Genomic DNA, 26084 nt, shown 5'->3' on the forward strand with positions numbered 1-26084 from the left:
ATTTCTACGTATTACAGAAATTACGTGACGTGGCCCTCGTTTTTTAAACATTTGAAACAAATGTTTAATTTCAGATAAGCATTTTTTGTAAAGACAGTTACATGTAGTTCTTTGTTTGGTTTTTTCCATTTCAAAACATATTTACTGGTAAAACATTTTCCAATCCATTTTTAATTGAAAAGAGCAAAACACTTAAAGAAAAACTGGAAATAATTATATTTCAATTGCACATTCACAAAAAGTAGTGGGTCCACAACACAAAGGGTCAGTACAGGCTACAAATGCAGGGGTTAAACATATGCGACTTCAGCCGGAAGGGGCACAAGTGGGTTAAGGGAAGTAGGTTCGGATTTTGATCCGACAAAATACCAGAAAATTTTATCTTAAGTGCTAGGGGGCTTGTTTTGTTTTTCTCAGGCCGATACTAAAATGGAATTCTTGAGGCGGCGCGAGCCAGTTAGCCAAATAGTTGGGGCGCCTACTCCACGGTCACCGACTTGGCCAGGTTCCTGGGGCAGTCCACGTCGCAGCCGCGGAGCACGGCGATGTGGTAGGACAGCAGCTGGAGCGGAATCACCGTGAGCACGCCCTGCAGGCAGTCCACGGTCCTCGGTATCTGCAGCGAACGCGTGGAGAAGGACATGGTCTCGTTGTCGCCCTCCTCGCAGATCAGGATCGGCCTGCCCTTGCGGGACGTCACCTGCTGCAGGGCATTCATGCACTTGGTGTACACCGGATCCCGCAGCACGATCATCAGCACGGGCATCTCCTTGTCCACCAGGGCCAGTGGTCCGTGTTTCAGTTCTCCAGCCAGGATTCCCTCGCTGTGCATGTACGTCAGCTCCTTGACTTTCTGCAATGAGCAAGTTAATTGGTTAAATTCAGCTCATAAGGCGTGGGACAAACATAATGATTAATTGAAGTGCACTTGGCAATAAACAAGTTAAGTGAATTGTTGACATCGGTTATTTTCCATCATTACGTTCCCAAGCATGTATTAGGATGCATAGATGAGATTCAATTAAATTATAGCTCAAATTAGATGGATTACCAGGGCGCCCTCCAAACAGGTGGCGAAGTTGAAGCCCCTGCCCATGATGAGCAGCGACTTGTGCTGGTACAACTCCTTGGCAAGCTGCTGCACCTGCGAGTTCAGCTTGAGGACCGTCCTAATGTGCTCGTCCAGCTGCGACAGGCCGTCGATGATCTCCAAGCGGCGCTGTTGCAACGAGAGACGATCCTCCGACATGACCAAGGCGAACATAACCAGCGAAATGAACTGGGAGGTGTAGGCCTTCGTGGAGGCCACTCCGATCTCGGGTCCAGCGTTGATGTGGACGCCACAGTGCGACTCGCGGCAGATGCTGCTGCCCACCGTGTTGGTAACGCCCACGATGAGCGCTCCTCGCTGCTTGCAGTACCTGAGTGCCATCAGGGTGTCCGCGGTCTCGCCCGATTGGGAGATGAAGAAGCACACGTCGTCCCTGAAAATGGGCGTGTTTCTGTCCAGAAAATCGGATGCCAGTTCCACCATTACAGGAAGTTCGGTCAGTTCCTCCAGCAGCTGCCTGGTGGCCACCGCACTGTGGTAGGAAGTGCCGCACGCAATCAGCATCAAGCGACGGCAGCGCTTGATCTCCGGTATGTACTCCTTGATGCCACCCAGAACCACGGTCTGCGTGTCGAACCTCATCCTGCCGCGCATGGTGTTGACCACGGATTCCGGCTGCTCGAAGATCTCTTTCAGCATGAAGTAGTCGTAGTTGCCCTTCATGATCTGCTGGATCTCCATCTTCAGCGTGATGATCTCGCGGGCGTGCGGATCATCGGAGGATTTGTTTAGGCGATGAATGCTAAGCGTACCATCGCTCTTGACGGCGGCCACGTCGTCATCTTCCAGGTAAATCACACGATTCGTGTGCTCAATAACGGCCGATGCGTCCGAGGCAAAGAAGTACTCCACTTCCTTGCGCTCCAGCGGTTGAAACTCGGCGCTGCAATCGCCGGGCGGCAATACTTGATACGCCTGCTGCTGCGGCTGACCATGTGGACGATGGGCCTTGGCGTACAGGATGGGTATGTGATCTGTGGCCAGCTTGGTCTTGGCCTTGATGCCCACCAAGAGCGGCGAGCCCCTCCTGGAGGCCACGCACTCGCCCGGGAAGTGCTTCGACTTGAAGGCGATGGCGAAGGCGCCCTCCAGCTGCTGAATGGCCTGCTCCACGAGCTCGCCGAAGGTGTAGCCAGGGTGCTGCTGCCACAGGTGGTGCACCAGCTTGGCAATCACCTCCGTGTCCGTGTCGGACTCGAATACATAGCCGCGCTTCTCCAGCAGCGTCTTCACATCCTTGTAGTTGGTTATAATGCCGTTGTGCACCACCACAAAGCTATTATCCTCATCGGATCGCTGCGGATGCGAGTTGACCTCGGAGGGCACACCGTGGGTGGCCCAGCGCGTGTGTGCTATGCCTATGTGGGTGTCGATGGGCAGCGAGTAGTCCTGGCCGCGACACACCTCCGCCACCGCATCCTCCAGCACCTTCACCTTCCCCGTGCGCTTCACCAGCATTATGGACTGTGGCTCGCCAGAGTTCAGCGCATCGATGGCTATGCCCGTGGAGTCGTAGCCGCGGTACTCCAGCCGCTTCAGCCCCTGCAGCAGGAGATCCAGGACCTCCTGACGCGACTTGGGCGTCAAGTAGTTTAGATACGCGAATATGCCACACATTCTGAAATGCGATTGCTTCTGCTGAAATTTGCTGGTGATTCGTGGTTTTCCACGTCGCAATGTAAACTTTCCGGTCAGCTGAGGCTGATCTTACGCTTCTGAAGCGGCTGCAATGCGATTGTCGTGTTTTTATCGCGACACTGGCTGGAATTTTTTTTGTTTTTCTCTGATAAACCCAATTATTTGCTTTTTCGGCGAAAAGAACACGTCTTCGCCCTGCTCTCCCGCTCGCACGCACACACGGGCCGCTCTTGCGCTCTCGCTCACGCACACAGCTACATCCACACGCAAGATTCCATGTAAACATTGGCTTTGTGTGACCGTATTCCAGCCAGGGATGGAACGGTAAATGTAATGAATTACTTTTTTACTATGTGTTGAAGAATATAATAAACTTTTAAAACTATATACAAAGATATATACTGTGTATATTGTCTGAAAAAGGTAAAAATAATATGACCAGACAGGCCCGATTTCAATTCATAGACTTTTTGAACGACATTCTGTTTTTCCCACAAAAAATGAGCATTGAAGATTATATTTTCTACCCCATGTTCTGAAGGTTTTGAAAGTTATGCCGAAAATCATAAAATGATTATTGGTTGCTGAGAGTCTTCAATTAAGTATTTTGACTATATATATCTGAAAGTTTACTATTTATTTGAGCGCAAAAACTTATTTATAAACAAATTTAAGAATATATATATATTGAAATTAATATATCGATACCCGAAAATATGTTTAACAAATTGTATATCGATATTTCTAACTGTATGTTTTTGACATCCATAGTTCCAAGTAAAGCTGGCAACGCCGACATTGTGCAACTCGAAAACGGCGTGAAATACGTATTAAACAGCATTTATTGGCGAAAATCGGCGTAAATAATGACGGTAAACAAGCGCGACGCGGGTGCCACGCGACCGCGGTGCTTCTTCGACATTTCCCTGGGCGGCCTGGGCGTGGGCCGCATTGTCTTCGAGCTCTTCAACGATGTGGCGCCCAAGACGGCCGAGAATTTCCGCGCTCTCTGCACGGGCGAAAAGGGATTTGGCCTGGTCACCGGCAAGAAGCTGCAGTACAAGGGCGTGATATTCCACCGGGTGGTCAAGGACTTCATGGTCCAGGCGGGCGACTTTTCCGCGGGCAATGGCACCGGCGGCGAGTCCATCTACGGCGGGACGTTCGAGGGTGAGTTCTTCCGGCTTCCGACTCGATGCCTGCATACATGCATACATACATACATGCTTGTTTGTGTGTGTGTGCTGCTGTTTGTGTGGGAAAAAATCAATACAGTGGTTATCTGATAAGAAGAACTGAAAACAAAAGGGATTATACAGGGTATATAAAGTGCTGCAAGCAGCCAAGATTCTTTTTTTAATAAAATGTCAATAAAAGGGGGTGGAATGTAATGCAAACACTGTAAGTAAAGAGATGTCTAAAAACTTCCAACCAATTACATCTAAACGGCACTACAATAATCCACTTAAGTGCAATCTTTGAAGACAAAACCTTTGATATGTCAGCCAAACAGAACAAATACCCCATTTAAATGTAAAAAATAAATGCTCACTCAAGCGACTCAATTTAAATTTACATTTTGGCAAATATTTCCATTAGAAATATAAGGGGATGGTGCACATCCTACATCTACATATTGCTAATTATACGTCTGTGTGGAAAATGGGTCAAATATGCAAATAGAAGCGGCTTGGGCAAATCCAATTACTTGCGCATTAAAAAGTTATCTAGAAAATTGGGTTTTCTGGGTGCTCATCTCTTGGGCTTTTAAGTAACATTTAAAGTAAATTTGGTTAAAACAATCTGATTCCTCTTTCCAGATGAGAGCTTCGAGCACAAGCACGATCGTCCCTTCCTGCTGTCGATGGCCAACCGGGGCAAGAACACCAATGGCTCGCAGTTCTTTATGTAAGTGCTCTCGACGGAGGGCCGTAACCGGCTGGTCCGGACTAACGTGGCCGTAAATTTAGTTTCAGTTCTGTTTCAGGCACCGATAATTCAGCTAAACTCTCTTCGCCTTCTTTTTGATCTATACTTAAACCTCTGTTGTTGTTCATTAATCTATTGCCATTTAGCCGTAGCCCGTGGGCGGTAAAGTGTGAGCTAGCGTCCCACTGACCAGCGCACAGATGCATCGCAATCTGTCCTCCATCGGCCGATGCACCGCCATCCCAGCATCCCTATTGCATTCGGTCTGTGGGTCCAAAAACCAAGCTACATGGTCTTTGGTCTCTGGGCCTCGGTCTCAGTGTGTGTCTCTCTCTCTCCCTCGCTGTCGGCTCCTTGCGGATCTTTGCCGGAATCTTGGGCTGGATCCTCACGATGGATCTGCCAGATGACAATGTGCTGGCCATGGCTAGCTGCAGCGACTCTTGCGGTTGGTGGCTTGCCAAAATCCTGTGTGCCACCTCTGCCTACACCTAGAAACCTTTAAACTTTGTTGCACATGATATTGTCTCCACCACAACCGACACCAACAACAACAACGACTGAAACAACAACAACAACACCGATTTCAACTACAACTGCCTACTGCAGCCCAACAACCAGTTAGCCAAAGTGTAAAGAATATTTTTCTCTTCTTCTGTTTCTCATTGTAGTACAACACAGCCTGCGCCACATTTGGACAAGTAAGTTAGCTTTGAGCACGTTAAGTAGATCAGCATAATAGCGTCATCTTTCCTCGTTGCAGTATCCATGTTGTATTCGGCCAAGTTATATCCGGTCAGGAGTTGGTGCGCCAATTGGAGGGTTTGCCTGTCGATCGGAACTCACGCCCGCTGCAGGATGCAGCCATTGCCAACTGCGGTGAACTAGTTAGACAGACAAAGGGTACGACTGCCATCCATTTACGCATATCCATTTTACTTGACATGTCTCTCGTCACATAGCCAAAAAGGAGAAGAAGCACAAGAGGCGCTCTACGGCCACCGAAGACTCAAACAGCGAGGAAAGTGAGACTGAAGCTAAGGCCGTGCGCAAGGCCAAGAAGAAAAAACGCAGCCGCAAAGAGTCAAAGTCGCAAAGCGAAAGCGAAGAGTATGTGATAGTGGTTGTTATTTTGTAATTTGGTTCATTTCGTTTCATTCGTATAGCAATGAAACAAGCCGCGGCAATGGAAAACATGACCAGACCCCGCAGGATGATGACGAGGACCGCGAGGAAGGCGAACTGCATCCGCTGGTCACAATTACAAAGATAGATCCTAACGAGATACCAGAGGTAACTGAACTGGATTCTCTGTTCGTATTATTGAATATACCCTTCTGTATTTAGGTATCGAACAAATTCCTAATGCGCGCGGAGCGATCAAAGTCGCTGGATCGTGAGGAGCGTGGAGCACGCGGGCAGGATCGCGATCGAGGCAAAGATCAGGATCGAGACCGCAGCCGTAACAACTTCGGTTGGTCAAAGAAACAGGCACCGCCCACATCGCGTAGCGGTCGCATTGTCAAAGGACGTGGAGTGTTTGTGAGTATATAAAGCTGTTTGTAACTCCGCACACAATTTCTAAAATGACACCATTTACAGCGCTTTCGCACCCCGTCGCGTAGTCGTTCGCGCAGCACTACGCCACCTCACTGGAAGCATGCCCAGAAGCGCACCATCAAGTTGTCCGACCTGGAGCGCATTGAGGAGGAGAGCAAGATGCGCGAGGAGGAGATGAAGCGACGCGAGCATGAGAGAAAGCGTCGCCACGAGGAGGCCACAAAGAATCCCAAGCAGTCCTTTTTCGAGCTATCCCATGCCAGCACTTACGGTGGCAAAATAACTCCGGATCGATTCTCTCCAGAGCACAAAGCCAAGTCGAAGGACGCCGCAGATCGCGGTAAAGCCAAGGAGAGAGAAAAGGCTGGCGAGAGGGATAAGGCAAGGGATGTGACTCCTGTAAAGCGCCGCAAGTCGATGGACATGAACGCCTTGGACTACGAGCAGCAGACAGAATCCGAAGCCGAGTCCGAGAACGAGGAGCAGTTGAAGGTGAAACCACCAAACAAGCCGGATATCAGAGTGGAGCCATCGACCAGCAAGGATCGCAACGCTAATCGCGATGAGCGTAAGCCCGAGGAGAAGGCTAAGTTAAAGCGCAGTCGTTCCCGGAGCCCTCGTCGCCAATCCCCTCCTCGTCGCCAGCAACGCTCGCCCGCCCGACGTCCTGGCGAAAACTACAACCAAAACCAGAATCAGAATCAGAATCAGTTTAATCGTGGCAATCGCCGAAATCCTTTTGCGGACAGAGATCGCCGCCGTCGCTCGCGCTCTCAGGATAATGAGTACCGCAATCGTTACCCCCTATCACCAATCCGAGGCAGAGGCTCGCCCAGTGGAGACCGCCGGCGTCAGCAGCGCTCCCGCAGTCAGAACCGTAGGCAGGATTCACCCAGCCAGAGGCGTCAGCTGTCGCCGGGCCGAAAACGTCAGGATTCGCCGAGTAAGCGTCCCAACTCAACGGAGAGAAAGCGGCGGGACTCGCCTGAAAGAAAGCGAGACGATTCACGCGACAGGAAGCGGGAGGCTTCTCCCAACTGGAAGCGTGAGGATTCACCTGGAAGGAAGCGCAAGGACTCCGCCAATAGAAAACGGGAGGATTCCCAAGACAAAAAGATGCAGGACAGCAAAAGGCAGGAGTATTCTGCGGGTAAGAAACGAGAGGATAGCCCGAACAAAAAACTAAAGGATTCTGATAGGAAGCGTCAGGATTCTCCTGTGAAAAGACAAGAATCGCCGGGCAGAAAGCGTCAGGACTCGCCAGGCAGGAAACGGGATTCTCCTGACAAAAGAGCTGCGGAGTCCGCCGACAAAAAGCAACAAGACTCGCTGGCCAAAAGGCACGATTCACCGGGTAGGCGGCGTAGGGACTCGCCGGAAAGGAAACGCAGGGACTCGCCTGACAGAAGGCGCAAGGATTCACCGGCCAGACGACGCCAGGAATCCTCCGGCAGAAGGCGCCAGGACTCAGATGGCAGAAGACGCCGTGAATCGTCCGGCAACAGGCGCAGTCGCAGCCGTGGACGTCGGCACAGTTCCTCGCGCAGTCGCAGTCCCTCAACTAGTCGCTCCCGCCGCCGCCGCTCGCGCAGCCCGCTGCCCAAGCTCACCTCCGCGCTGCCCATGAGCGAGGAGCGCGAGAAGGCGGCCCGCGAGAAGATGCAGAAGCGTGCGGAGGCCGCCATGCTGATGAAGGAGCACATGCGCAACGAGATCGCCAAGGAGGAGGAACGCCGCCTGGAGAAACAGCGCCAGGACGACCTGGATAAGGAGCGCACCACCCGCGAGCTGAACGAACTGGAGCGCCTGAAGGCCGAGACGCTCAGGAAGCTACATGAAGAGGATACCGTGGACCCGGAAGCGGCTGCATCCGCCGGAAGTGCGTCCAAAACCGATGCCACCAGCACCGGCGCCAAGAGCAAACGCGATTCCAGCTCGGAGAAGCGGCATCGCGAGAAGAAGCGCAAGCATAAGAAGTCCAAAAAGTCCTCGGCTCGTTCCGATAACGATGAATAAAACTACTCCTAGACTTTAGTTGATACCCCAAACGACGTCAGACCTGGTCAAGTTTCGCCAATTTCAGGCCTCCGCACGAAATTGCAATTGTAAAAATCGCGACCCCAAACATTTTGTAGCCAAGTCTGTTTAATAAAGGTAAACGTCACTGTACTGATGCACTGTCCATTTATTTTTGAACTTTTTATAGTACTGGAAAATATAATTTTTAATATATATTTAAAAATATTTATTTTCAATTTTTTAAAGACTGACAAAATGTATCTACCAAATAGCCGTGTTCCGCACCTAGCCAAGACTCGAGCCAGTGTGGTGAGTTTGGACAATCTCTCAGTGCTGCCCATACAAAAGGTGTTGCTGCCACATGCTTGGCTGCACTGTTTCAGGAAGGTTTAGGCGCTAGGTGGCGCCACTTCTAAAGAGACTAAAAGGACATTTATGTTTTTCGATTTTGTTTGTTATTTGCGAGGCATTCCATCATGATAATTGATTGACTATATAGCGTACAAGCAATATTTAGCACCATTCGCTATGCTTATTTAACATTCGATTATTGAACACATCTCTACAAACCTGTTTATTTAAAATTTCTTGTTGTACCATTTGCAATCAGAGGGCTTTCCAAAATAATCCGACCACTTCACAAATCCGACCAGTTGCAAAGCAAAGTGTAATTGTTAAACAAATTACGTGCAACAGCATATTTTTAATTTCCGAGCAGATTTGTCGGAATTGCCATTTCTTAGTTGTTTGAACTCCCTAATTGCCAAGTGAACTTGCATAAACACTCGTATATCCTCTGACCAAATTGCCCTGTGTTTGCCCAATATTCTTATATTTTATGTGCATTTCTTTTGGACCGAAGACGACCCTTTGGTTTCGAGAGACAAACAATGGCGAGGCAAGAAAAATAATAAAACTGCAAGTTCAACTTTTGGGCTGTGTGTTGTTGTTGCGGCTGCCGTTGCAAGTTGCAGGTGCAGCATTCCACAGAAAGAAAATATGTCAGAGCATTCTAAATCTAGAATGGGAGTATATGATTCATGCGGAATGACACAAAAATGTACAAATCACTGTATTAGGTGCCACAACGTATGTTGCAAACTTTAAGATACTTTTATAAGCGAAATTTAAAGCGATAACTATATAACCTGTTGGTCAGCTTCTTAGCTTAATTATTTTTTAATACTTTTTCTTAAATTTAATGGATTAACTTAATTGAAAATACACTCATTTCGGCCTGGCATTCTGTTGGTTTTCCTTGTGTGCCGGTAGTTTTTCCTCTTGTAGCTCGTGCGTTGCAAGTTGCTGATGCTGTTGTGGCGCCTAGGTGGTTGCTCGTTGCAAGTGCCACTGACAAACACAGCTGTCGAGTGCGGCGCTTAAATGGCAAGTAAACTGCAGCCGAGCGTTTGCTTTGCTAATTTTGCAGGCATTCTGCCTTTGGAGCCGCTTCTCCAGTGCCACCACACCTACTTGGCCCGCCTTCGCCTCGGCGCTCCGCCCCCTCGACAATTGTGTGGGCGTGGCTGTGCACTTGCTGCTTATTATTTGCACTCGGCAAGGCCAACAGCATAATAAATTGGGCGGCAGGAGGAGGAGGAGGAGGAGGAGGCGGTTTGCCTGCTTCTGGTGTCGGGCTGAATCGGAAAATCTTTTATTCATGAATGCCGCCCCCAGCCACCCACTGCGTCCATAAAAATTGCACAATTTGAAGCGCTTTTCCCACTTTCCCCACGAGCCGCTTAGTCTGAGACGTATGTCCAAAACCAAAAAAAAACAGAAATGCGAGAAAAGGAAGACGCGGCGCCCAAGAAAAGAATTTACGCGCCTCGAGCGGCTCTCTCAAGGATTTCGGCAATGGCTCTCCTGGAGTCGTGCCCCACCCACTTCTGGCTGCAGGCGATAGTTGCATAAATCATAAAAGCGGCACTTGTTGTTGTCCTTGCACCCACCCTCCTTTGGACCCAACCGCTCAACCTCCCCCCGCATCCCTGGCAGGACTTTACGACACTTAAGTAACGCAAGTGGGCGGCGTGAGTGTCGCCGAATGTCTGAATTTGATTGCGCGGCCACAACAGCGACTCGAGAGGTGCCACTCCCACTCCTTTACATGGATAAAGGATTCAACTCCCCGCGTAGAACTTGGCGCATTTATTTATGAAGGTCTAAAGGTCTCCCGAAGTCCTTCTCCGCCCGCCGATTTCGGTCTTCAAATTCTATTACCGGAATATTTGAGTGAAGGAGCAGCGATGCTGGAGGAAAATGCTCTTGCAAAGTGGATAAGACATCAACAGGTTGGTTTCGCTAACCAAAATAGTGGATTTGTGACCATGAAACTGGTTTGCAACCATAACAGCCTCCCGTTTTAAGCTATAGGCGAGTTTAACTGAAGCAAAGATTCGATTAAATATAAATTCAATGGCTTTCAGTGCTTCTCATGAATCAATTTATGTTTTTGAAAATGTTTTAAAACTAAGAAAATGCTCGAAGAGCGCTTAATGCTTAATGCAAGTGCTCGATTGGCCACCTGCCACCACCACCGACAAGTGGCGCCCAACGTGCGCACCACACTCGCCGCCATTTCAGGAGGGCCACGCACTTAATTTATGACTCGCCGTGCAATAATTCAAAGTCATAGGCCTCCAGAGGCCATTCAGGGAACACTCGGCCACTCATTCGCTCAAGGGGCTTCTGGAGGGGCATCTGGAGGGGCTGTTGGCCAGGCTTACGGCCACACCTCACTCACACTTTGCGGCAGCATTTGCGAAGGAATTTTTAATTAAAATATTAAAGCATTGGCTGCGAGGTGTTTTTAATCTTGAAAATTGTTTTAATTGTTATTTAGGATTTGTTGCCGATGGTTGTTGTTTGCCCATCTTGTTTGTGGTGCAATTTATGTGCGCCTAATTAGAACAGACACAGCCGCGGTGTCAGAGGTTCTGGCCGCCCTGCTCCATTTTCCCGCTCCCGCCGCTATCCGTTTCTTGTTTTTCTGCTTTCCCGCCTTATACAAAGCCGCTTCATAATTACCATATTTTCAAATTACCATTGGCCAGGGCCATGGTCGCCATTTTCCTTCGGGCCCGCGGCCATAAAAGCTAATTGTATGCGTGCGTGGCTTGGGGGGACGGAGATTGTGAGGGGGAAAGGTAAATCCTTGGCATGTTGTTTCCCCGGTGATTTATATTTAATTGTTGTCATTATGGTCATCAGAAAGCGTGTGAAGTTCCTGGAGGACCTGGCGCAACTCCGGCACTGTCCTGGCATGATGGAGTGCCCCAGCTGCTGGCGGGAATTCTTCGAGTGTTTCCTGGGTCAACACGCTGACAGATGTCTAATTGCTGGCCAGCTTACTAGTTCCCCCATAGACTTTGCTCTTCAAGGACCTTGCGCTCTTAGCATTTTTCAAAGAGAAACGTGCTGCGGAGGAACGATGGCATTGGAACAGGACACGCCAGGCGCATGACTTGCATCCACTTTCATTCCGTGCAGCCTCGCTTAGGAATCGCTTCAGTTGTGGCCCGTTGATGGCTCCACTTGGTCGATGGGGGATTGGCTTTGGTCTTGGGCTGCAGCTGGAGCGTGAGCTTAATCGAATTCGAGCAGAATATTCGATATTGATATGCATTAAATTAAATTCAATTAAATTCGGCTCTGATTGGGTCTTGGCCGAATTATTCTCACACGATGCCGTGCGTCGCTCGAGTGACACAGGCGTAATTGAATAGTTGTGGATTTGATTATGCAATTGTGCCTCAAGTGGGCAAACGGACAGTCAATTTGCCGCTGGCCAATGTAGTTCATCAGCATTTCGACCGCCGGCAGAGCAATAAATATTTTTAATTATTCATAAAATAAAAGCGAACACTTATTTGCCTGATTAATACAATTTCCCCTGCCGCAAATTGAATTAAGCTTTTTTTTATCGTCGCGATCTGGATGCAAACGATGTTGAACGATGAAATCATCAGCACGAACAGCACGAGCTATATTCATTAGTTGCATTAATCCAATATGACATTCCTTTTGCCATTTGTTTTGATGTCGCCGCCCCGCATTCGCATTCGCGTTGCTCCTTAATCAGCCTGCAAGCGATTGTGTTTTAAATGATTATTAATTTAAATGCGTTTTATGCCCTCTCAGGCGTAGCTCTACCCTATCAAAAGATACAAAAAGTTGAAAGGCGGCATATAGCATATAGGTAACTATCTGATTGTAAGCTCCACAAGCTGGAAAATGCTGAAAATGGCTATTTTCACTTTGATGAACATTGCAAAGTTATTAAACAATTAAGAGAATGTATCTAATAAAGCATATTGCCTTCTAGACATTGATTATTTTTCATTGAAACGAAGTTGTTTGTGAGATATAATATCAAAAAATCCATCTACTTACTTCCAGTTTTCTGTAATTCATAGAGTATCTCGAAAAGAGGCGTATTGAATATGGGCCACCCAGTTTTAATTGACTTATAGCATAGTTGTGGCCATAGTTGTTGCAATTATTTACAAGCGTTTGTTATTAATGAAGCATGGCAATCGGAAAAATGACTGGCGTTAATGTAATTTCCCGATTTCAACAGTTGCATCCAGCTTTCGCAAATTAGCTCAGCAAAAAAGCGGTAAGCGGAAACAAAAAGGAAAAAATGAAAAAATAAACCATTTACCCAGGGGTTCGAGGCGATGGCAGGCCTGTTTTCCCACGAAAATCGGTTTTCTCGAGTGGGGGAGGGGTGGAAAAACAAATTACTTGCGACTTGTTTGTTTTGCAAAAATACTCGCCCATTTGGGATTGGTTTTCGGGCCTAGACAAAAGTGCCTCGAGATGAAAATAGGGCTTCGTCATTTGCGAATTCGACAGTTTTCCTTCGAGAGTATCAAATCAACTCGCAAACAGCGGCGCTCAGGTATCGAAAGTCGAGGGTCCTTGGCAAGTGGGGCTCCCCCAACCAGCAATATATCCCAATAAATATGAGACGGGAAATAAAATATATCTCTCATTAAATGATGACAGAAGCAAATATGAAAACACGCCCGAGGCGGAAAATCAACCACCGAGCAGCAGGAGTGCCTGGTAACGAAAAGCAGCCAGGATACACGGCTCGGTCGTGTGGGGAGAAGACATGGAGCTGGTTGGGGCATTAATTACAACTGTCTAAGTACGATTCTGGATGGCCCCAAAACAAAGGTGGAAATGCGGGGACGAGGCCCACGAAAGCACTTGAGCTAAACAAATATTTAAGTTGATTGGGCGGGCGGCGCCGGCGAGCGGCAAATGCAAAAAGTTTCCACTCAAGAAGGAGTTCACCAAATTCGCATAAATTCAATGCGTGCCAGGGCAGCCGTGAACTTTTTAATGTATTTTAAAACACTTTCCACTAAACATTTTAAGCAAACTGCTTCCCCAGGCCTGCGCTCCGCCTTAGTCGCACTCCGTCCCCTGCCAAGTTGACTTCCTGCGAGAGCGGCAAAGTTTTCGCCCCTCCGGAGTTGCAGGCAAAATCCCACGGAGGCTGAAATCAAGTATTTCATTTTGGATTCAACTGCTGTCCGGGCAGTGCAACAACTAAATGGCAAAGTATTTCAGCTCAGCGCAGGCCGGCCCAGCCAGCACCAAGCTGGAGATACCCTGTCCTGTTGCCCATGCAACACCATAGTTCATTCGAATTTCCACCTCAAAACAAATGAACTGATAAGTGTTGGCCGGAGCAAACAAGGCGAAACAATAGTTATCAAGTGACTGTGGCTCAAGTATTATAATTCCGGCGAGTTCTTAAGTCGAATATTTCACGCCTGCCCCCAAAAAGGAAATTCGAGTTTCGTCGAGAGCTGGCTGCCATGGATACAGTGAAGCATTCGAGCAGTCCACCAGTCGAGCAGCATCAACGTGGTAATAACAATGCCAGGAATAAGAAAAAGTTCTTGAACAGTTTTCGGCCACCCCCCAGATGGTTTTCCATTTCCCCCTTCTGTCAGCTGCCAGCCAGCCGAGTTGAGTTGAGTTTTCCAGCAAGTTTTGCTTTATCGAAAATATATAAACTCCATTTTCCATTTTCCATTTTCGGGGCTTCGGGGTGCCCCGGTCAGTGTGTCAATGTTTGTTTTATGTGCCTAGGCCGAAAGTTGTTCCATCGCCAGAGGATGGCCATCGGTGGTGGCTCTGTTTTCAATCCGAGAGGTAAGAACTCGTAATTAATTACTCCGTCTGACGGTTAATAATTGAGTAAATAGAATTGGACCTCACTGCCCCACTGCGGCATCCACACATTCGAATTAATAATGCCGTCGCTGCAAAGTCTGTGGCATTTGTCCCGAACTCAATTTGTGTGTGCTTTATGACTCCACTTAGGCCTTAACTCGGGTCTTAAGCTGCCAGCATGTAATTGCATTAATTTATTTTGGCCATCTAAATTCTCCGAGCAAACGATGGCCAAACTTTGCCGGCTGCCCAGTTGCAGCTGCATCTCCAGCTGCTGTGATCTTTGACCACGACAACAATACCGATACGATGGAGCCGGTAAAAGTCTCGGGCTTAGCAGTCATTAAAACCCTGAAATGTTAGACGAATCCCAAAATAGCAGCATGCAATTCGGAGCTGCAGGATGCGAGGCAAGCTAAAGTTTTCACATTTGAAATGCAGCTAGGATTTGTTTTAGTTTTTGCTTAGCATTGCAGCCAAATATTTGCAGTGGCTCACAGATTTGCTGCTTGCAACACCACAGGCCGAGCTGCTTGACGGCTGCAATTGGAATTTGCTTTTAATTGTTTTTAATTAAGTATAATTTATTGTGCAAACATCAGAGGGCCAAGATTTGTATGCTGATGCATTCACAATTCCCCAGAGACCGAGACACTTTTGCAACCGCCACTTCATTTGCGAGCGCCAGCAGGCTGAAGGTCCTGGCACTCGAATTTAAATAATAAATACCATTATAGGTTTCTCGCTTTAATGGCTTATTGATTTTACTTTGCCGCTAATGAGCACAAGCCAGTGAGCTTCGCTGCCCATTAGGAGGACTCACTCACTTCTCACTCGACATGCTGACGGACAAGTTCCTCCGACTGCAGACCGCTTTCTTTCGCCTTCTCGGACTCGAATTGTTGCACGAACAGGATGTTGGCCATCGATATCCTTGGCGCAGCATCTGCTGCATCCTCTCGGTGGCCAGCTTCATGCCCCTGACCATCGCATTTGGCCTGCAAAACGTCCAAAATGTGGAGCAATTAACCGACTCACTCTGCTCGGTTCTCGTGGATTTACTGGCCCTGTGCAAAATCGGAATTTTCCTTTGGCTTTACAAGGACTTCAAGTTTCTAATAGGGCAGTTTTATTGTGTTTTGCAAAGGGGTAAGCTATCTATTATTGAGATACATTGTATGAACTCTATTTTCTATTAGAAACTCACTGCGCTATTGCTGAAATGATAGTGACCAGGGAAAGTCGTCGGGATCAGTTCATCAGTGCTGTGTATGCCTACTGTTTTATTACGGCTGGCCTTTCTGCCTGTCTGATGTCCCCTCTGTCCATGCTGTTCAGCTACCAACGAACAGGTGAATTGCAGCCGGACTTTCCCTTTCCCAGTGTGTAAGAAAAAGTACTGCTTAAAATCCAGAATATTAAGACACACATTCTGCAGATATCCCTGGGACAATATGAAGCTGTCCAACTACATAATTTCCTATTTCTGGAATGTGTGTGCTGCATTGGGCGTGGCACTGCCCACCGTTTGTGTGGACACACTGTTCTGTTCTTTGAGCCATAATCTCTGTGCCCTGTTCCAGATTGCCAGGCACAAAATGATGCACTTCGAGGGCAGGAATTCGAAAGAGACTCGTGAGAACTTAAAGCACGTGTTTCAACTATATGCGGTGTGCTTGGACCTGGGCCATTTCTTAAACGAATACTTCAGACCGCTCATCTTCGCCCAGTTTGTGGCAGCCTCACTGCACTTGTGTGTCCTGTGCTACCAACTGTCTGCCAATATCCTGCAGCCAGCGTTACTCTTCTATGCCGCATTTACGGCAGCAGTTGTTGGCCAGGTGTCCATATACTGCTTCTGCGGATCGAGCGTCCATTCGGAGTGTCAGCTATTTGGCCAGGCCATCTACGAGTCCAGCTGGCCCCATCTGCTGCAGGAAAACATGGAGCTTGTAAGCTCCTTAAAAATCGCCATGATGCGATCGAGTCTGGGATGTCCCATCGATGGTTACTTCTTTAAAGCCGACCGGGAGACGCTCATCACGGTGAGGAAAGCGTTTAAATATCGTTTATAAAAATGTGCATTGCCTACACAGCTTACTTTTAGACACCTTAAGTGAATGATTAATCCATACTATTAATTACCAACTTTCAACTAATTTATTTATTAATTGCACTTCCTTTTTCACCCACAGATTGTGCGCACTGCCATATCCTATGTAACACTACTCAGATCCCTGGCCTAGCTGACCGGCCTTTCATTATTCAGAGGGAGTCGTACTGGTTTGTTTAAGTCCGGAAATATTTACAATTATGCTTTAAGCCGGTGTTGTTACAGCCAGTTGGCTAATTAAGCCATGTTAATGGCAATAACTGCTATGGGAAACCAGTGCCTGCGCCTGTTAATGCCTTTTGCATTATTGGCCTTGCTCGCAACGCCATCAGGACATTGAACGCACGTATACGTAATATTTGCTGTCGCCCGCTGTCCGCCGCTGTAATTTGCTCTCGTTGTTTTTGTGTGAGCTTTTTGTTGTCCTTTTTTATGTTTTTTTTTTTTTTTTGCCATCCTCGCACAACATTGCGGTTGTCTGCACGTGCTCGACGAACGATTATGTATAAAAGTGTGACATGGTCAAAGGATTTGGCCGATTTAACTTTGTTTTGGCCGATAGACAGACGGAGCTTTGCCCCACCGCCCACCGAATGTGTGATCCCGTGTGTGTGCGGAGACTGCACGTGAGTGCGGTTGGGAAAAAGCCAATTGCAGTGACCGGGATTTCAGCGCATCCGCCGGCGGCTCTTTAGTCATAAACTGCACGCAACACGGCGGCTTAAGTTTAGCCGATTTTGTAATTTGTTTGTAGCCACAATGCGTTTGCTAACAGGCTCTGCTGTACACGCAACGAAAAAGATTCAAGAGCTATAAGTATTAAGTATTATTGTTATATTTATTAAATAAAAGGTTTGCCCAATGGCAAGCAGAACTTAAAACTTATTTGAAAGTTAGTATTGCATTCCTTTGGGCATTATTTCAGATGTATTATAACTAATGCTACCTCATCATGTTTTCCCCGTGTAATTACAACTACAAGCCGTAATGAGCGAATGGTCCTCCATCTGGTTTATGATTAATTTGCTGATTATGCGCGCACTCCTCTGAACTTTTGCTCGATTGACAAAACTGTGTGTAATTTCTGGTGTTAGCCCTTTCCCTCGGGGCTTCGATGTCTGGTCGGGAGTTGAGTGGGAGCGAGAGTTGGCCGGGCAGGCGGGCAGACAAACAAAATCAAAGACAGTCAACACTTTTGGCCGTAGCGAAAGTGGCGAAAAATATACCCCGAGGACATTGGACTATCTCACTGGCGATGTGGGTTCGTCCGTGTCCTTTCTACAGTCTCTCTGCCAGTTGTCCTTGTTTTTGCCTCCTTCTCTGTCTTTGGTTCTTCGCCTGTGTCCTTTGGCGTGTCGTGTGGCGCTTTGTGGCCCATTGAGGCAAATAGTTTCGGTTTAGTCCAATAATCATGCTATTGCAACAGAGCTTTCCCCGCATTTCTCCCCATCTCGCCAGTGTGTGTGTGTGTGTGTGTGGGTGGGTGGGCTTCCGTCCACTTTCATTCAATTGACGCTCTCCCAGTTGAAATGCCATAATAAATTCAATTGTGCCAGTGAGGCCCCCGGCGCCTGTCACTTTGTGTCAGCCCAGATCGGTTACAGCCTCCGCTTTGCCTTTATATTCCCCTCGTCATTTATTATTTTTTGGTTTCTAACATTGTCATAACATTCTCGTTCATTCCCTTTACTTCCTTTGCTGGCTTCCTTGCGCACGAAATTCTTCCCTTTTAATTTGGCAATTAATTGAATCAATCGTTCGCACTTCCTTCCGTCCTTTTTTTGGCCCATTTTCGGCCCGCCTGCCTTTTGGTATTTTAATGCCGCTAATTTATGTGGTCAATTGTTTTTAGTTTTAACGAGCGTTCCGGCCATTTTTTATTGCCAAATGGCCATTCAGCTCGACCACCACAGGACGCTCTCTCATTTTGCTTTCCTTTGCGACGGCTTACATTTTTCTGTGGCGAAGTTGATTTTACTCTTATATAACTACTGAAATAACTTCCAATTATTTCTGTGAACACACATGACTTTAAGCCAAGTTCAGGTCCGGGTTGTACCCTCAATTAGAGCATAAATATCAACTATTGCGTATACGACCCGTACGCTCTGCACTGCGCCTGCCATTGTGCATATATGCGTATGTATATGAAAGGCAAATGAATTCATTTATGTAGATTGCCTGGTAAACGGCCGAAACGAAAATAGTTTGAATGGCTGTCGGCCAGATAGATGAAGCCATCTTGAGGCGCCCGAAAGCACATCAGCATGGCGAGTTTTAAATTTCTGCTGTGCAGGATGCACGCAACACACAAAGGTGGGCCAACGACTTTTTGTCGAATGCAGCATGAGTTCGGCATTGTACACGAAATTGTTATAAAGAGCTAACCGGATATTTTCGGAATTTTTAATTAATTCGTCTGCACTGGCCCCGACTTACCGATCAACCAACAGCAACACATGTACATACACACAGGGCTGACTACCTACCTACCTACACATATCCTGGAGCTGTTGTCCGGTGCCAAGCTGTCCTTGCGTCCACTTTCGTTGCTGCAACTTGCAAGTCAGTGACCACACTCGCAAAAATACCGCCTATAGCTTAGATTGGGCTTTAATTTTAAGCAAAGTAATTCGATTTCTGTTTGACTTGGTTTCTTAGTTGCTTTTGAGTGGATTTCAATTAGGAAATCTGGAGTAGAAAAGGGATCCTTCTTAGCTTCAGAAGTTTATTATTTCTTGTGTCATTTTTTGAGGCAGGACCTTTTTGTTCAGTGCACTTATGTTCCATTTGCTGTTGTAGCCATTGTCAGGGAGCGAGCGAGGCGAACTGCAACAATTTTCGGCAATTGCTGTCCTGCCAGGACACTGGGACACACTTGCCCCCTTGTGCTGCTACTGCTACTGGCACTGGTACTGATTCTGCTCTGCTCTGCTCCTGCTTTGTTGCTGCTCATTCATTGTGCAAAGTTTGTATAAATTTTTGATTTCTTTACACAAAATGCTGTGCATGTCTCTCCGACTGTCTGATGTCCTGCCACTGATGCTCCAATGTGGAGGGTGGCGGAGGGGGGTGTGGCAGGGGGAACCTTCTGCCCCCCAGTGAGCCGCCCGCCCCCTCGTGTTACCATCCTCCTCCGGCTGATGCTTCTTTTGCTGCCTTTCTGCTCTTGCTGCTGGCACAACACAAATGCCATTGATTGAGTCACATCGCCTGGGCATATAAATCTCCACCGATGGGGTGTGGCACGCTCTCGACTTGTGTCAGAAATTCCGGGCTGCCTACCTTAAAGTTTTCGCCGTGCTGAGTCACTGTCACCGTCACATTTTCATCCTGATCCCAGACCATCGAAGCATCGAAGTCTGCTGCTGTGGCGTTTGGCGTAACTTGGCCGATGATTTCGTTATTGTTCGATTGACAATAAAAAATCAACTGAAAGTTGCAAAAGGCACAAACTGTCATTGAATTTGCGCACACACACAGAGATACACGCACACATACATGTGCAGGAGGGTCAGGATGGCCAGAATTTGGTTCCGGAGGAGTTGTAAGCATATAAAAATAAGTCGCTTGGGGCTTTCCCCCTCCACTTTACCCTAACCAATTCGCCCCTGTCCCCCGAAAAATGTGTATGCAAAAATGCAATAAGCGAGCACAGCTTAAATAAAATGCATTTCAATGATTGCATTTTGGATTAAAGCAACAAAGATTCGACAGGGCACAACAATAACATCGAGAACAGTCGACAGTTCTTTGTGCAAAACCGGCATACATACCCGTACTATATACAGTATCCCATGCCCATTCCCATGCATATTTATTAAAACTTTTCACTTTGCTTTTTAACGGCAGCCAAATGGCACTGACAGACATTGCATATCTCTCAGCTTGCTGCTCCGTTTAGGTTTAATGAAGTGCAAACAAAAATATTTTCAATTAGAGCCATGGCAAACCAAACCAAACCCAGCCAAACCGAGCAGCAACCGAGAAAACCAACGACCTAAAACGAAATGAAAAGGTAAAAGTCGAAAATACTTGGGCAGGTGAACAGCAAGTGAACGGGTAAGCAGGTGAACAGGTGAACAAGTGAGTGGCATGCAAATGCAGCTAGGATCTGCTTCTGGATCTGGAAACCGTGGTGCACTCACCTTAAGCCCGGCTGGCTGTCGGCTTTTGGGCGGGTCAGATGTACGCCCCGTTTCGTGGCCAACAAAGTGCTGTCAGCCAGATGGATTCCCGATCCTGGCCGAAGGCAAAAGGCAGAAGGCTTCCAAATATCGCCAGGATAATCCGGCACACACCACGTGCTTGATTTATGCCAAAAGTCAGGGGCTCTTTCGCCTTTTGTTTGGCAGACGCGTCGACTAAACATTCAATAAATAAGCGAAGGCAAGAAAGCAAATTACGATTCGCTGATGTTTTTACGACAGCGACGTGCCCATTTAAAAGTGTTTTTCGTTTGTGTGCCAGTGCCGCTGGCGGCACATTAAATTTATATCCAAAGATTTCACGCACTCCTAATTTATGTGGCGTGGCCAAAAGTCGTTGCTGCAAGTAATATTCCGCCGCCCGGCCAACTTTATTATTATGATATTCATCCATGCCATCACTTAAGCGATGACATTTTTATATGCGACCATCAAAAACAAAAGCGTTTTCGTTCGCAAATTGTTAACATAACGATTTTATGCCAAGGCGTAGCAAATGAAACTATTTCACCAAATAAATGGAAACATGTAAGTGTTTATCGCATCGAGCTGCGTCATTATACGATGCCAAGATGCTACGTACTTTAATTGCAGGGAGATGCTTCACAAGTTTGAAGTTTGTTTTGGATTGTGGCTCACAATTTGTCAGGATTACAAGTGTGCGGCTAGAAAACTGAAGTTTATTTAGCACAAATAAACTGTCCTTATTAAATGTCAACATGGATGCAAAGAATAAGTTTAACCAAAAGCTGCAGCTACCTTAAAGATGCGAACTGCTGTTATCCTTTAAAATGCGTTCTGTATCAAATTGATTGAAATATTCTGTATCTACAAGCCAATACGGATTCATCTTCTTGGCATAATGCAATCACTGATATATTTAATGCAATATTAAAGTTATCCTTGCACACATCGACCTTCATGAAGGGTATGTATGTATGCATAAGTACCCTTCGTGCCCAACATTCCCCTCCACGCACACGGTACTTCGGCAGCAACAATTTGCAGAAGTTTTCAACTTTCGGCTCGCAATTGTTGTTGCCACTGTGCTGCACCCTCATAAGTATTTTTTGTTATTCGCAACGCTCAGTTGTTGTTGTTTTCAGAGTCGCAGGCGTAGACATATAGCCATAATGCTCACCTGAGCGAAAGCACGGCAAAAAATATACGAAAATTTGCATGAAATCGCTTAAGTGCTTTTGCCATAACTTTACAAGAGGAGCGGGTCCTGCGGAGCCAGGACGAGGATCGGCGGGCGTGGAGCTTCAGGGCCCCACAGCAAATGCTGTTGTGAGTTTTGCATAAAAGGCAGCTACAAAAAATTGTTTGGCTGTTGCTCGCCGGGTGTATAAATAAAAAGTTTTGCACATGTGACGAGCAATAAATGCAGCAAATTAAACAGAATTCAACAAATTAAATCCGCAACAGTTATGGGAGTCATTTGCAGCGTTGTTTGCCTCGTTATTTCGCTGATGTACGGCCATTTAAATCTGCCACATCGTTTCGCCGGCGAAAGCTTCCGCATTGAGTGGAGTGTAGTCATCTTTTGTGGCCAGGACCAAACAGCCTTGAGCTGTTGCGACGACACTGAATCAAACTTAGAATAAGCAGCAAATGCTCTCATGTGCTTCCGTGTCCTGGCACTTCCTCCCACTCCTCCTTCTTTTCCCCTTTTTTGCGACCTATCAAGCCATCCATCTAGCCAGCTATCCATACCCTGGCTGTACAGCCACGTCCTGAAAGCAGCTGTTTCGTCCTTCCTCACCTGCAATCCTCTTCATTTGCTGCTTTTCTTCCACTTCTACCTGGCTGCATTGTCTGCTGTGTGTAACTAGCTCCGGGCGCCATGTGTTTTGTAATTTCCTTTCCTCTCCGGACTGTTGCCACTTTCTTGGCTTCACTTCCACTATTTCAGGTGCATTGACCCACTGACACAATCTAATCGCCCACTCAGACGGAAAAGTAAATGTGGGCGAAAAATCCCATCTAGCAGTGAGAAACAGTTAACACAACTTAAAACTCAATCGAAACTAACCATATCTATCTTGCAGATAGATAGTAACATAAGCGACAAGATAAGATTACGCAAACAGAGCAAGACCATCATATCTTATCTAGTTTAAGTTTATGGTTTTATTCCTTTAAATTCATAATTGGATCAACTTTTGGTACCCTATTTGGCCCATTCCCCTGCAAATTAATTTCAAATTTATTTCGAAATACCGAAACAATTAAATTTGACAAAATGCACGCTGAAGTGGGTGGGAAATGCGCTGCGTGGCGTGCTGCCCATTGGCCGCTGGCCACAACTGAGTGGAAAAACTCAAATGAAATTTAATTAGTGCCAAAATGTGGATACGTTTTCACTAATGACACGGCAAACCAATTTACTTGCGGCTCAGCACGTCCGTCCCTCGACGCCCCACTGTCACTCCGCCGCGCATATTTACTAGCATTTATTTGTGTTTTGCGGCATTTATGGGGCGAGTTGGTTGGTCTGTGACCCCACGACCCTATCGTTTTAATTCAATGCGTTTGCCGATTCATTTGTTTGTCGTGAAAAGTTTTTGGCAGTTGACCCAACGGTCCGACGGTCCAACGGTGGGCGGTCCAAATTCGCTTGTTTGCTGGGAAGCAAGCAAGCTTATCATTGATTTTATTGGCATAATCAGCGTGAAAATTTGCGTTACAAACTTTTTGGCAAACGGCCACGCCCCTGAATGCGATAAACATTTATCTTCATTATCAAATTTGCGGCATCCCGTTTCGTCTGAAGCCAAGGATTCGGTTGCCACCTCTGCATCCTCGTCCTCGTCCGCGTCCGTGTCCTCGTCCTTTCCTGTTGTCTGTTGGGTTTTTTTGTCGAGCGGATCGGACGGTCCGGACAGACCGCCTTCGCCATCATCATCATCGTTGGCAGCTTAATGAAAAACTTTTTGCCTCTCGCGCATAACCCTTTTTAATTTTTATTAAGCAGAAAATTGCCTGCCGGCCAGGGTCCTTCTTTCGCCCCAAGTCCTTGGGGGCTGGGAAAATGGTATGGGCACGGCACGGTTCGGTACTGAGAGGAAAAAATGTAAGCGGAAAGTAGCATAAAAATAACAACAGGCCAAGTGCGTGGCCTTGGCTTCACGGACTTTCGCTGCGCTACCACAGGAGAATAAATTCGAAAATAAGAAGTAAGCCTTTCAAGGATATGGCCGATATAATGGGAGTTCTGGAAATTATGGTACCCCAAGGGAAAAATAATATTTAAAAAATCGTTGAAGTGTCTAAAAGTTATTATCTATCACATTTAATTGATTTAAATTACGATTTAGAGTCTAATATCTTGATATCCGTTTTAAATTTACAACTGCAGCGTGCTCGAATTTCCTCTTCGCTTGGCCTAAACCCGATTATATGGCCCGTTTCGGTTAGGCCACTTTGCTTTATCAACTTTTGCCTTGTTTATTTTGCTTTGCATTTTTTGCGTTGTTGTTCTGGTTGTTCTCACAAAATCTTTGGGCCACATTTTAAGCTGATTCGCAGCGCAGAACGTGGGGCGAGGAGAGGGTGGTTTTGGAAAGCTGGGAAAGCAAATTAGGAGAGAAATAATTGCTTTCTTATTAGACCCCGAGTTCGCTCGAAATATTTTCAATCAATGACGAGGACATGGACATTGAAACGAACGCTTTTCCATTGGCTGCACGTGTCGCCTGTTTGCAGTTCATTATTGCTAGCTCATTCATCAGTTGATTGTGTTGCTATTGCATGCACAATGTACATGCCTTGGTGCCACAATGAATATTTAAATAATTCCCCGCTTGCTGCTATGCTACATATACTATATGTTTTTTTTTTTCTGCAGCGGCAGCAGCAGCATTCAATTTAATTACACGCTTTTGTGAAAAACGATTCTTTGGCCCCCGCTTCGCGCAAAGTGTGCTAGTTAATTAAATTTTAATTTTATGTGCCATTAAAATATTTAACCAAATTTAGCAGAGCTTAATAAAACGCTTAATGGTTTATTTAGTTTGGCTAATTGAAATCATTTGCGGCTCACACGGCGTATGAGTAATGACCGGGCATTAGAAAACTTGCATGTTTTATTTGTTGCGACGTATGTACGGGCGCAATGAAAGCGATTAAAAGGATAATCAATTATACATTATTTATAATTCGCACAAACACACGCACACACACACACAGACGAGGATAAACCGGTGGGGAAATTCGGGAAAATCAGGAAAAGAACTGGTTTAGCACAGCAGGCAACCTCCTTGTCGTTTTGTAAGCAACAAATTTGGCCACGCTTGCTTATTTAGTTAATTATCGCAGATTACTTGCTCTTGATTATTTTGTACCCATGAAGCTGGAATCCGGTTTCAGTTTCAGTTTCGCTTTCCCAGGGGCTGTAAAGTCAGCAAGTTTGCTCGTTGTCTGGGCGCTTGGTCCCGTCATGTTTACTTATTTTGACGCAGCATGTGGCAACTGCCAGCAGCTCACAGCGGGCCAATGCCAACTTGGATTTTCTTAGCTGACAAACAGAAGGACGAGGCCGAAAGACCCAGGAGGACGCAGGACACTTGGCTGAGAGACTCGCAGACTCGGAGACTCTGTGGCTGAAATTGAGTCTGTGGCCGATTCATTTGTAGCGTCGCCATATCAACAATTAAATTAAACGTGTTTGCCCTACCCAAGCGAGCTTAGGCGTTCAATCAGCGTTTGGAAGCTCTGGACGAAGGACGCAGAAGGTGGGCTTGGAGCTGGGTTGGGTTCGGGATGCTCTACAAGAGCTATTCAATGCACGTGCGGCATTTTAAATTACTAATTACCAGTGTTTCAGGTAACATTTGCTTTCACCTGCTTCACTTGCCGGGCCTCGCCCCTTTTCGGTCACATAATTAGGTGCAGCTCGCAAAAGGGACTTTCTGCTAGCAAAAGGCAAAAACCAACAACGAAAGTCTGGCTGCCATTCAGAGAGAACCAGCTCATTGTGGAGCTTATTAGACCAGCTAGCTAAATGAAATTCCTATGAAATATGAATGTTGTGCAGCTTCATGGCTCTGGAGCCCTTAAAGCAGTTTGCAGGCTACTGGATTTAAAGGTGAGCGATTTGTCAGTCCGCTGGCTGCATATTTCGCAGCCAATTGCCGTTCCACTGATTTCGTTTGCAGCCACGTATTGCGGTCAACATTAACAGGCCGGCGAGGCCATCATTATCGGCTTTGGAGCTGGGCAAACATGGTTGCTTGCTAGACACTATCGATTAAGTCCGTGGGGCTTTAGAGCTCATATGAAGGTGGTTTTAGAGGGGTCATTAGCG

The 26084-nt window shown here is 46.8% G+C and overlaps 3 protein-coding genes across 3 annotated transcripts; 2 read left to right on the forward strand and 1 right to left on the reverse strand.

The window, feature by feature from the left end:
• Positions 1-192: 192 nt before the first annotated feature.
• On the reverse strand, positions 193-3021 carry LOC117145493 (glutamine--fructose-6-phosphate aminotransferase [isomerizing] 2). The gene is made up of 2 exons (XM_033311171.1): positions 1052-3021; positions 193-853 (listed from the first exon to the last, which is right to left on the reverse strand). Exons 1-2 carry the CDS (start codon positions 2726-2728, stop codon positions 479-481), a joined length of 2052 nt encoding a protein of 683 aa, XP_033167062.1. The 5' UTR covers positions 2729-3021; the 3' UTR covers positions 193-478.
• A 501-nt stretch (positions 3022-3522) lies between these two features.
• Positions 3523-8407, forward strand: LOC117142664 (peptidyl-prolyl cis-trans isomerase G). Its single transcript, XM_033306796.1, has 8 exons — positions 3523-3919; positions 4570-4657; positions 5350-5379; positions 5442-5581; positions 5641-5788; positions 5845-5971; positions 6026-6220; positions 6281-8407. Exons 1-8 carry the CDS (start codon positions 3616-3618, stop codon positions 8252-8254), a joined length of 3006 nt encoding a protein of 1001 aa, XP_033162687.1. The 5' UTR covers positions 3523-3615; the 3' UTR covers positions 8255-8407.
• A 5917-nt stretch (positions 8408-14324) lies between these two features.
• On the forward strand, positions 14325-16944 carry LOC117142665 (putative odorant receptor 98b). Its single transcript, XM_033306797.1, has 5 exons — positions 14325-14434; positions 15193-15604; positions 15655-15841; positions 15894-16500; positions 16651-16944. Exons 2-5 carry the CDS (start codon positions 15295-15297, stop codon positions 16699-16701), a joined length of 1155 nt encoding a protein of 384 aa, XP_033162688.1. The 5' UTR covers positions 14325-14434; positions 15193-15294; the 3' UTR covers positions 16702-16944.
• Positions 16945-26084: the final 9140 nt, after the last annotated feature.

Source organism: Drosophila mauritiana, chromosome 3R (genome assembly GCF_004382145.1).
Source record: "Drosophila mauritiana strain mau12 chromosome 3R, ASM438214v1, whole genome shotgun sequence".
Taxonomy (NCBI): domain Eukaryota; kingdom Metazoa; phylum Arthropoda; class Insecta; order Diptera; family Drosophilidae; genus Drosophila; species Drosophila mauritiana.